General features: G+C 51.3%; 1 protein-coding gene across 4 annotated transcripts in view; it reads right to left on the bottom strand.

The window, feature by feature from the left end:
* The window catches only part of Adgrf5 (adhesion G protein-coupled receptor F5), a 67,775-nt gene that overhangs the window by 25,020 nt on the left and 30,178 nt on the right, over positions 1-12,577 (bottom strand). For all 4 annotated transcript variants that reach the window (XM_023719231.1, XM_023719229.1, XM_023719243.1 and 1 more), the window contains exons 2-6: positions 8,142-8,262; positions 6,537-6,591; positions 3,006-3,176; positions 1,307-1,483; positions 1,094-1,200 (exon numbers count right to left, since the gene is read on the bottom strand). In XM_023719231.1, the coding sequence (XP_023574999.1) occupies positions 1,094-1,200; positions 1,307-1,483; positions 3,006-3,176; positions 6,537-6,591; positions 8,142-8,240 (609 nt within the window). In that variant the 5' untranslated portion in view covers positions 8,241-8,262. The remainder of the gene's footprint in view (positions 1-1,093; positions 1,201-1,306; positions 1,484-3,005; positions 3,177-6,536; positions 6,592-8,141; positions 8,263-12,577) is intronic.

The following is a 12,577-nucleotide window of genomic DNA, read 5'->3' as shown; positions in this document are numbered from 1 at the left end:
ACCTCTGCCTTGCACATGTGGTACTGGATTCGGGTGCAACCCCAAGGATCCTGCTCAAAGACACCCTTCCCCAGGAGTTTGGGCACAGCCTGTGGTTCTACAGTGTCTGATCCTCCCTCGACAGCACTACAGCACCGGCTGAGTTCTTGTGGGTTTTGATAAACTGAGTTCCTTTCAATGCCAAGCCCAAAGGAGATGCTATTTGATTAAGTCACTGCTACAGGGCAATTACATTGCACAAAGCTCTGGGCCAGATACCCAAAGATTAATAGGTAGCTTTTTCTTTCTCTGTCCTTAAAGTTAAACCACCTAGTTGTGTGTGTGGTGGGGATGGCGTGTGGGTGGGTACATGTGTGTACATGCATGTGTATGTATGTGTGTGGAGGGCTCCCCTGCTAGGCAGAGTGACCATACTGCCAGATGGTCACAGCAGAAGTCACGAGCTCTCCCGAGGGACCCACTGCTCCACCATGGCACCCTGGAAAACGGCATCTCTGCGTGGTTCCCTGGGGCAGGCAGGAGGCTGCTCCAGGACTGAGGTGTTAGGAGAGTCACAGCCTCACCCCACCTGGGAGACTTGGTTCTGTGTCAGCTGGGAAGCTGTGTTCCGAATGAGTTAACCAAAGCTTCCTTAAGATCAAAGGAACTGATGGAGGCAGCGTCCTGAAGAACAGTGCCTGGCAGCCAAGGTGCACGGCTAAGATCTGAAAGCCCAGTGGGCTCCAGGGCAGGCACACCCCATGCCCTCTGTGTCAGGCTTGGGTCGCTCTGCCTGAAAGGTGTCAGGGTTTCCAACACATGAAGCATGGGGAAGAGTAGAGTCGCCGAGAGATCTCAGTAGATGTTAGCGGCCCGATGCTATCAGGTCATGTCTGAACCCCACCCCCACGACAGCTGTAGCTGGGGTGAAGGGGATTGTTGTCTGAGAGTGTCTGATTTAGCGCTTCGAAAGTCTCCAGCCCAGATAGATGTGAATGACTGCGACTCCACACAAAGATCATGACTGAGCCAAGCAAGCCATCCACTGGGAATCAAAGAGACAGAGTTGAGCCCAGCATTTGTGGGTGAAGAGGCTGCTGGGGCCTAAACCTACTGCTCTTTCCAGGTCAGTCTTGTAGGATCGGTAGAGGGCAGAGGACGTGTTCAGCAGGTCTTCTTGAAAACCCACGTTCAGCCTGACTTTCATTTTCAGGGTAAGAACTGAAATGACAATCTTGCATTAGTGTTTGAAGACAGTCAGAACAGAGAAATGTGCAACTGGGCTATGACTGAGCACCGGGTGAACGAACACCTAAGGAGCAGTTACCTTTTGGGCGCTGGCAGAACGGTCCCTGGGGAGGGAGTCCTTTCAGGCAGCTGCAGGGATTCCCTGAGGTAACACTGCCATGCTCCTGGCACACAGTATTGTGGATGCATGTTTCCCGAGGCCACTCGTAGCCTGATTCGCAGGAGCACCAGAGTTCGTTTCCGGAGGGGGTGCACACTGTCATGAACCAGAGGGAAGAGAAAGGTAGGCAGTGGCTCTGCCCTGCAGATAGGAAGGCCTACATGGGTGGGGAATCTGGCTACAATTTCACATGGCCCTACAGGAGGCCCCTGGAATGCACACATACGCATCACTATGCCACAGGTGTGACCTCGGGAAGATGGTGGCTCTGAGCATGGGGTGACTGATGAGTGACAGTGGTGGTTGGGGCACCCTCAGGATGGTCATGCCTAACAGCACATGGTCTTCATGTTTGTGATGATAAACAGACCTTGGACATGGAGTATGTTATGATTAGCGTCTAGGTATCCCCTGAAAGCCTCATGCAGTCATGGGGTGGCTTTTGGAGTTTGTGATTGATTATTGTGGGTGTGGCTATTACACCTGTCCTGGAGCAGGTAATTTGCATTATAATATAATCAGGGGAGAGAGGCTAGCTAGGGCCTGAGCTGCGGCCACTCCCTTTGCTCTTTGCTTTTTGATGCCCCTTGAACAATTGCTGTCTGCCTTGTGCTGCTCTGCCTTGGAGCCAGCTGAGTATGGACTGAAACCACCACTAACAGGAGTTACATGAACCTTTCCTTCCTTCATTTTTGGTGTCTGCTATTTGTCCCAGAAACTAGAGAAGAGTAACTTAGACCTAGTGTGTGGTTGTCAGCCTTTGGGTCCTGGACACTCACACCCTCTTAGTGTCCTGTCATCCTGGGCCAAGGTGGACCTAGACCTAGTGACCAGTGGGGTACAGCAGAAATAACAATGTGGAGCTTCTGAAGTTGGGTTATAAGGGATAGTGTAGCTCCCTTCCCTGCCCCCCATCCCTCCCTTCTTTTCCCTCCCTCCCTTCTTCCTTCTTTGTCCTTTCTGGGAATGCTGGCATCTCCAGCATGAAGACCTGTTGTAGAGGCCTGCCTCATAGGAAACTGAGGCCTCTGACTAGCAGCTGCCAAGGAACTGCAGCCTCAGGTAGCACCCTTGGATTTGGGAGCAGGTTCTCCAGCTCCATGGAGTCTTCAACTTGATCACAACCTCATGAAATACCCTAGAGGGAGGCACCCCAGCTTCCACAGGTTCCCGACCCTCAGACACTGCCAGGCATTCATTACGCGGAAACCTGAAAGTCCAATCCATGATCTGGGAGGCTCTAACACCTTGCTTCTGGTCCACTCACTGATCTACGATACCACAAGGAAGATAACTTACTGCTGTTCAATATCCTGGATGAGTCCTTGCTGTGATTACTGATGCCCAGAGAGAGGATCTAGTAGTTTGTCAGCAAGGACCTGGTCATATCTCAGAGCCAGTTTACCACAACACTCATAGAAACCACTAAGCAAACCTCCGGCTGCCATTTGTAATAAGTAGGCCCTGGCTGCAGACTCCACCCTGGAGGCTATGAAGCCACGCAGCCCTCAGTCCTTGTCCTTGCCTCTTGAGCAGAGCACTCCAATGGGAAGGCTCTAGACCACCTTCTCCAGACATGCCCTGCCACCTGTGCAAAAGCCATAGGACTCTCACTCACCTGTTGTGACCTCCATGCTCAGAATGTCAGTCGTTGGGGCAGTGCCTTCTGCTTGAATTGGAAAACTGAGCCTGCGCAGCTGAGCTTTGAGATGCTCCAGGAAGGACACATTCTCGAAGCCAATCTCGATGTCCACAGTGTGCTCATCCAGCACGGGATTGCTCAGGGCAGCTGAAATGGAAGCGTTGAGGCCATGAGAACTGGTGGGGGATGTGGGTGGGCCCAGAAGGTGAAAGAAATGGCAGATGTGGGTGGATGCCAGGCACAACAGCCCGTGAGAGCCCCTCCCGGATGCTTAGCACTACTTAAGTGACGGCGTACATTAGGTGGACAGCTGCATCACGCACAGTGGGAAGGGGCGGGGCGAAGCCTTCTGATAGCCCTCCTTGCTCTCAGGGGCGGATGTACAAGCACAGCGTGTACTCTCTGTTCTTCCGGGCCCCAGTGCACCATGGGAGTGCAACACGAGCTTTACAAATTGGAAAGTGAAACAAGAGGGCTTTCTAGCTCTTCCTTGTTTTTCCAGGTGGTCTCCAGGTTGGGGACTGCTGGCTTCTTCAAGGCTCTGTTCCTCTACACAGTCAACTCCAGTCAGGCCAGGCTCACCTTGAATATAAATCTTTCCTGCTTATTTCATCCTGTCTCAGCCTCTGATCCTGAGCACTCCAAGGACAGGACAAGGACTGTTCCCTTCCTTTCCCGTGGCCCTGCTCATCCCACTGGTATACAACAGTCCATGCAGGCAGCTCCTACGGAACCCGCCAGCCTGAGTCACACCACAGGTGCATCTCCCGGTCCCTGGGTGGGGGAACCCTGACCCCACTGTGACTGGAATAAACAATTAGAGCAGAGCTCCAGGCTCAGGCAGTAGTTAAGCAGTTCAAGAATACCGACTTTCCACCTAGATGCATTGAAGATATTTTTAGATGGGAAAACATAAAGACAATATTTATAAAACTATTACTTTAAAAGTTAAACCAAGCAGGAAACTATGATTACATAGGTTTTATCATAAAATCAAAAAACTCTATGGCTGCTTTTTTCCCCCAAACATTCTAAGATTTGTTCTGAATACTCCAAGCACCATGGGTGGAAAGTCTAGTAGAACATTTCTCAAGGGAAACTCCACTTATTGAGTGTTTATTGCAGAAATCTGGAATATTTGTTCACTTGTAGATCATGTTTGTATTAAGAGGTTGGTTTCAGCCCCTCACCTGTTGAGAATTATCTCAGCTTGGTATCCTTCAGCTAACTGTAAGGAACTCAGTGATAAAAAGAAAGGTCCATGTGGATTGCTCAGGAATGCCTTCATTTTACCCTTCACAGATGGATTAACAGGAAAAATGAGATGACTATGACAACCTCACACAGAATCACCCTGGACACATGGTGTTGCTCACTGGGACCATTTGAAACAGGGTATTGGTTGGGCAGGCCAAGTAGCTCAGTGGACTAAAGTACCTGCAAGCAGGAGTAGGGGCTGGGGTTCGATCCCCGGGCCTCCCATGCCGGCCCACTCCTAGGTATGCTGAGATGGCAATTGAGACTGGGTGTGGTGGTGTGTGCCTGTAATCCCAGCTCTTGGGAGACTGTAAACAAGTGGATTATTATGAGTCCGATCTACTAAGGAGACCCTGAACACCCTGTAGACCTTTCCTAAAATACACAAAAAATAAAGATAAAAAAATAAAGAAGGCATTGGTGATATTTACAAGGTTGGCCCAGAGCACACATTTTCCTGAAAAGTAAAGTGATGAATGTTTGTCCCTGCAGAGGGCCCCCCTAGCTCCAGGACCCTCAGTGACCAGGCCAATGAACTCTCCTCTCAGGAGTGTAAACAGGATTTCCTGGATAGCAGCTGCATTCAAGAGAGGAGAGTCAGGAACAATCCCAAATCACCCGCTTCTTTATCCGCCCGGCTGTATCCCAGGGTTGAAGCCCAACTGGATGCTAATGTCTGTCTGGGTCTCCTCTGTCCATCAGCCCGTCCCTCTCTGACATGTCCGTAGATTATGTGAGGTCCTGAAGAGTATGTGGCCATCCCCATGCCACCACTAGGCCATTTCCACAGAGCTGAAGCAAAGGCAAAGCCCTAGGAGGAAAGGACTTGGGATACCGGCAGGTTTTAGCCCAGGGGACTCCCACAGCTGTCCACTTGGCACTGGCTCTAGGCACCCCTCGGCCTCCGCCCCTCGGTGTTCTCCAATATCTTGTAAGAAAGTTTCAGTCATTCTCAGCCTGTGTGTTGGTGGACCATCTCAGCCAAGGAAGCACCCTCTCTGAAGAAACCCTAACACCACTGCAGTTTTGCAGGTCAGGCTCATCCTGAGATAAGTCGGCTCCCGCGCTCCCCACATTCAAGTGGGGACTGTGCACATTTTGGGAGCCATATACCATGTGTGGCTATGCTCAACCATGCACACACACACACACACACACACACACACACACACACACACGAATTGGGGTCAGGAAGATGACCAACTACTAGAGTTATTCAGGTCAAAGTCAACTGCACTGAGATGCCATGTATGTGTTGCTTCTACCTTTAATGATGATTTCGTTCCAAACTAAAGATTTGATCCAGTAACTAAAAAGGAAATTTCCTCTTGTGTCATGAAAATTTTAGATGGGGAAACCTATAGGACCCGTGGAGGGGAATCTACTGGGAAAACCAGAACTGCCTCCAACATCTCACCGCACAGGTGGATCATAGACGCCATCCCTGGGGTCCTGCACAATGTGACCTTCCTGTTGCTGTCCTTCCTCACTTTCCTGGAGAGCCCTGACCCGACTTCTGTTCCTGCTACCCGGGGTCCCCTGAGCTCCTCCTGGCCCCGGCTAGGTCTCTCCTCCCCATGGCCATTTCCTATGTCAATCCATCTTCTGCAAGTGATGGCTGATTCGCCAGCATTTCCCAGATGATTCTATAAGCCTGTGAGGACCGTGTATACCAAACTGAAAGGGTGCTTTTGTGGTGCTTTATCATGGTCAGAATTGCTTCTAATGAAAGCACACCTGGAAGATTTCGGGATGTCGAATCTTAGATGTGAAAGTGTTTTCTCTAAGGCACAGTGGCTTTCCACAGTGGGGTCTGGAAGTGGAGGAAAGACCCTCCCCTTTGGGGTCACCAACGGCTCCAAGGGAAGCTGGCAGCCCAAGCCCTGGAGGATCTCAGTGGGAAGGAGAGTTGGAACTCTCCCACAAGAAATCTGATATAAATACTGACGAATGTCTCCAGAATACCACATGGGCACATTGCTGGCCCTGTGCCTGCTGTGGGGTGGTCAGGGTTATGGAGGTGGGGCCAGGAGCCTACACTCGAACCCAGAGCCAGGTGGGCCTGGGGGCCGCAGTAGACAACTCTGCCCCAAACTGAGGCCAAGCCTGCTCTCTGTCGCCCTCTAGGCCTTTTCCCAGAACAGCACTGATGTTCAGGGAGCCTGAATAATGGATCGCGGTGTTTAAAAAGCTGTACAGGCACCAGTGGTTGGGCTTACAAAAGACAGCACTAGTGAGGCCTTCACATACCTGCACGCCGAGATCTTAGCAGCTCCACACTCGCAAAGTCCCGCTCACGTAGCACCTGCGAGGACATTTGAGAAGGCGTCAGTTAGAGAAGTCTTGGCCTTGGCTTCCTGCCCACGCACCCTTGAGTGTCCCAGGCAAGCTCAGGTTGCAGGTTTTAGGGGGCACCATGGCCCAGGGGACACACACAGGAACGCTGTGGAGTGACCTAGGAAGGATTTGCACAGCCTGCCTGAGGCTCCAGAGGTGGAAGAGATCTGGCCTGGTTCACAGGCTACTTGCTTGAGTCTTGTCAGGAAAGGTCAGTCGGGATGCCTAAGCGGGTGCTTTCCACCTGCATCCCAAAGCCTGCATCCCTCTGTGACCTCTGGGACTACTCTCATGGCCTCTGCTCACCAAGCTCCCACCCCCATCTCTGTTGTCCTAAGCCCAGGAGCCACAATGCATGCTCAGAAGTTGTTCTTTCCTCTTCAGGTCCTCCTGGTGCTGTTGTGCTGGTTTCTGTCAGGAACCAAGGAGCTCTGTGACCCAGCCTTTTGTGTTATGGTGCTTTCCAGCCAGGCAATGCTGGGGAACTGACTCACCCTCAGCGAGCCTCAATTTACTCATCCATAAGATGGGTATCAACTAATGCCAACTTCTTATGATGGTCACAGGAAGTTCCCACCAAGCAGTGCGTGGTAAGCTCTTGAGTTCTAGGATGCTGTGGTTAGAAGCCAAGGCTTCAGGGTTGAGTTGAAATCCCAGCTCCACCATAACATAGCTGTGACCTTGGGCATGTCACTTGACCTCTTTGGGCCTCCATACAAACCACAAACTGGGATGAAATAGAGTCCACTTCATAGAAGGTTATGAAAGATCAAGTGATCCCCAAGGAAAGCTTTGGTGATGCAGTCAGTGCCATTTGGGACTAGAACCACTGTTTTAGGAACCGAGCAACCTGTACTTTACACTAGCTCCCTCTGTGGCCATCCATTCACCTGTGGTTTTCTGGTCTAAGAGAGAATGTTGTCCAACAAGGACAAGTGAACTTCTGGGATTCCCAAGCTGGCCTGGAAGTAAGTGCCCTGAGTCTGGCACAAAGAGGCTCAAGGAGGAATAACCCAGTAATCCCACAGGGACAGCAGGGCACTTATCACCCTTCAGCTGTACTTTCACTGGTTTCCCAAACACAAAGCCACCTGGACAATGTGTCCGCAAAGATCCCAGACACTGCCGACGGCCCCTTGTTCTGTGCCTGCTGTAACTGCAGGACACAGAGACCGACGCCCTGCGACCTGCATTCCAGTCTGAGGCCAGAGCTGAAATCAGTTCTGGGTGAACATCTTGTCCTCTGCTTATCCTCCAGCACTTCAGTGCTCTCAGTGTCATCTCACAACCTCCCTGGAAGCCATGTCCATGTCCCCTTGATGCCCCCAACACCACCACTTCCCCACCAGAGGGCAGCAGGCTGTCACCCAGCACTGCCTCATGGCTGTCCACAGTCGCCCTTTTGCCTTGCTGGCTGTCTTTGCGCTAAGGCCCCTTTGTTGCAGCTTTTTTGAAAAAAAACACTTCCTGCTTGTGACATTCCCAGAAAATCAGAGATGTGTCAAAGGATTTACTCACCGAAGGACTCGCCATAGCCTGCAGGTCCCAGCTCTGTGCCCTGGAGAGGCACGTGACCAGGAGAACCAGGCACAGCGGGGACCTCCTTGGGGAATGCATGCTTCACCACAGAGCTGTTGATCTGAAATGGGAATCAGAGGACTGAGGGTAATTTATTTAGTAAGCAAAGGAAAAACAAATGGACCCTGTCCCGAACACCACAGCCCACAAGGACCTTTCCATTCAAGGCAGGGATGGAAGGCCACTTCGGTCCCTGCCCTGATGCTTGGATCTGTTGGGACACAGCAGATGGGAGAGGGGACTACAGAAAGGCAGAGCTGAGATGGCAAGTGGCAGGGAGTACTACATCCACAGAGAGGGTCTAGAAGGAATAAGAAGGGAAAAGTAAGCAGGGACAGTGAGGAACAGAAGCATGACTGTCGCTTGGAATCCAGAGCAGAGCGCAGTGTCAGAGGACTCAGGGCATGCCACTTGCTAGCTACATGCAGCACACTGTGAGGTTTTCCATTCTACCATGTCCTATGGGACTGTTTTCCCTTTTAATTCTGGTAGCAACCATGGAATTGACCTCATGACCTATAAGAATGAGCTATCAGCCACTAGCAGAAAAACCAGACTTTGTTATAAACCTGTAAGTTGTATTTGAGAGTATTGATTTGTATTACAGGATACAATGTTAAATACTAGTATTGTAATATAACCTATCTGGTGTACTGATCTTTAAAACTATCTCTTTATCATGTTGGCAATAAGAAAATAAGGTGTGGGGTAGCCAGATCAATTCTTTTTGGGTTTATAGAACTAAGTGTCATGTGAGTGATCCCAGCCTTCTGTACCCAGGGGCCAGGACAATGTGCTGTCTGCAGTGACTTCCTTCCTGTCTTTCTGTGTGCACAAGTGCTTGACAGACAGCAGTGCATGAAGGCACAGGAGACACAGCCCAGCCAGGGCAGCAGGCAGCCCACGGGATTTGGCAGGGTGGCTGCAGACAGCTGTGTATAGGAGAGCCGAGTTTCCACCATTCACTGCCTGGGGCCATCTTCTCCTCTTCCCTATGGGGCATTGGGTAACAGACCCAATTTGCAAGTCCGCAGTCAAATGCTTTTAGAAATTCTGTGACTCAGCAGTTGGGAGAAACACTTCTTGATGTTGATTCTAGGGATGGATATTGAGGGCCCAGCACACTTGCTATAGAGGGATCAGTGACACATGACCTGGCGCTCTACGGGAGAATTTCCCAGTCTGATGGAAAGAGCGCAGCCACGGTGGCAGGGTGCAGGCTGAGCTTACCAGGTGCAGCAGATGTCCCTGGGATGAACTTGGTGTTTGGGGGCAGAGTCATCTTCTCAGTGGGACTGACTTAGTTGGCTCCACACAGATGCCATATATAAGGGGTGACACTTGGTGACTCAGTAGTTGCTGAGTCTCCCTTAGTGTGCTACAATCAGAGAGAAGCACTGGTACCAGACACACCAGAACAGGCTCTGTCTTCCTCTCATTGGCCCAGGTTGGCAATGAAGCCTTTTTTTTTTTTTTTTTTTTTTTCAGAATTAGCAAAAATTTCAACGTCCCCAAATGGTCATGCCTGCCCATCTGTGTAGGCGAACGGCCAGTAATATTCTAGTCCCTCCTGGTCTTTGACTCTCCAGGGACAATTCTTGATATTCTTTCCTGCTGATTCATTTACTGACAAAAAAAAAAAAAAAAAAAAAAAAAATCACAAGTCTAAATATATGGATCTGTCCACAAGCCCCCCATGCCCAGGAGAGATTGGCGGCAGTCAGCACATAAGAAAGGATAGGTTCTCCCCCTGGACAGGAAGAACAAGGTCACCACTCTGGGGTTGTGACAGCCACAGTAATTGACACATGGGGAGGCATGGGCTTGGCCAATAGACTGAGGACACCGCCAAGGCTCACCAGCTTGGAGGTTGCTGTGACATCAGTGATCTCTGTGAACTTGGGGCTCGGGGTTTCTCCTGAGGCAGCCAGGGAACCTCACCCTGGCCTGTGGGAAAAACCACCCTTGTGCCCTGGTTCCATGTGGAGGAGTCGCCTTTCATGGTGACTCCCAGGCTCCTGTTCACTCCCAAGAACTAAGACCCTAAGCTGGGCAGAGGTGGGGGAAGAGGAATGTGAGCTGACGTCATGCCCAGTTTCTCTCTTCTTCCAGATCTAAACTTGGGACCCTCCTGTACCCGTCAGCCCCTATGAGCTGGCCGAGCCTTACAGAGGCTGGGAAGTATGACCGGGCTGAGCCTGACGCTGCAGCACTGACCAGCTTCCCGGCCTGCTCTGACTGGACTTTCCTGTCTGAAGCTGAACAGACGGCAACAAGGAGCAAGAGCCACTGAGCTCATAGATCAGGAATGTGCTGCTGGGGGTTCTTGGCAGCCCTGCCTGGAGGTGATCAGGGGTATGGGTCCTTCACAGGGGGACATGTTCTCCATGGTCACTGTGGACCAGACCAGTTTGCCCAGGCCTCAGAATCACACTGCTGAACACAGGGTGCTTTCCTTGCACCCCTCGGCACCCAGCTGCCCTTTGCCCCTACCTTATAGACTCTGTTCTACAGGTGACTGAACTGCCCAGCCCACATGGAAGTGTCCACCTTGCCCCCATCACTCCTTGCCCTGCTTTTTTTTTTTTTTTTTTACAGAACCAGGGATTAAACTCAGGCCCTTGAGCTTGCCAGGCAAATGCTTATTCTACTGAGCCATCTCCCTGGCCCCATTGTCTTGCTTTTTGGATGAGAACACATGGGCCTAGTGTTTGCAAGTAGCTGGTCAGAACTCAAGACACCCAAGAAGGGTGCTTGAAACCCCATCCGATTATACCACCCTATAGTCAGGCAAGCCACATTACAGCCTGGACTGTGGCAGTGGCCGTGACCATCAGAGGTTCCCTTGGCACTGTTCTGGGGGAACTGTATCATTTATGCTTGAGACGACCCTAAGTCACTGCCAATCAGCCCACTTTCCAGACAGGGGAAGGAAACCCTACAAGAGCTTCCTATGAAGGCCACATGGCATGCAAATGGAAAATTATAAACCACACCATCCATTCCGCCGCAGGAAAGGTGCCTCTGAGGAGGGTCATCTTCCTGACTAGACGTCAGTAAGAAGTGGAAATTTCCCTGCCTATGGACATCTGCCCGGAGAAGGGGGAATGTGAGCTCTGACCTCTCTGTCACTAATTGGCCATGTGGCGTGGAGTGAGTCACGTCACCTCTCTGGGCCTGAGTATTCTTGTCAGCAAAGCCAGGGTTTAGACAGAGTCCAAGGACTTCAGAATTAAGTACAACCATGGGCCTGTGGGATCCATTATTGCACCAGGCACCAGTCACCAGCCACAGCAGCCGGGAGGTCACTGCACTTCTGAGCTCACCATGCCCACCCGGGGCACACAGCACAGTCCAGGCTGGCCCGCCCCTCCCCAGGTATCATAGTCCTTCTCGTCTGTACCCACCCACACACAGGACCGGCTGTCCTTAGCCCTCTTCCTGCGCGTCCCACCTCCCTCGGCGCTTGTTGTTCCCCGGACAACCACAGCTGCTGCCCTGGTGCCCGCAGCCTGTGCAGCCTGGGCTTCATTTCAGAAATGCATGTGTTTACCAGCATCCTTCACATTCCCACTACAGAAGTTGGCTGATTTTTCAGAACCTAAAATTGTGTAAGAGATTTCTCAGTCTCTCATCAAAAGTTAAAAATCAAAACAAAAAAAAGAAGCCTGCCTTCCCTTCAGCTCCCTAAGCTCCTCCCTTTGTCCCAACAGCTCTGCAAATACTCCCAGCTTTCCAGGTCCCCAAAGTACACACTGATGTAGCCCTTGAGGTCCCTGCTTCTCCTAAACACCCTGCCCCCACCCCTGGCCTCGAGAGGTGCTAGATTCTGTGCTATGAACGGGCTTCCAGGTGAACACTTTCATCCCCACGCCCATGTCTTTATCCCTGTTACATCCATTTACTGTGCAAGATTCACAGACCTCACAAGCGCCAGGTGCTTCCTGAGACGCTGGGTGGGGTCGGGAGACAGCAGCCAGGACCAGGCCCCTTTTCCACGGAGCCCAAGGTGCCATGGAGAAGACCATATCATGAAAGGATCTGTCACCCAATCAATCCACTATTTAAGCCTGGCAGGAAAGTGCTACCCAGGAAAAAAGATGTAGCACCAGTATTTCTTAAGCACCTACTATGTGCATCAGCCACTGAAGCGTGAGCACCATCACAGTCAAGAGGATGTAGCACAAGACCTAATTAGCTGCATGGCAGAGAACGATTGGGCTGCTTGCTGGAGTCAGGATTAGACTCAGGGGTCTGATTCCAGAGCTCCAGCCTTTCAGACACTGCCCCAAACTAACACATGGGTGTGGTCCCGAGGTGGAGCCCTTGCCTGACAAACACATAGCCCTGGGTCTGAGTCCAGCACTGCAATCAAT

Source organism: Octodon degus, unplaced genomic scaffold (assembly GCF_000260255.1).
Source record: "Octodon degus isolate 3935 unplaced genomic scaffold, OctDeg1.0 scaffold00005, whole genome shotgun sequence".
Lineage (NCBI taxonomy): Eukaryota > Metazoa > Chordata > Mammalia > Rodentia > Octodontidae > Octodon > Octodon degus.
This window is presented reverse-complemented; position numbering and strand designations above follow the sequence as displayed.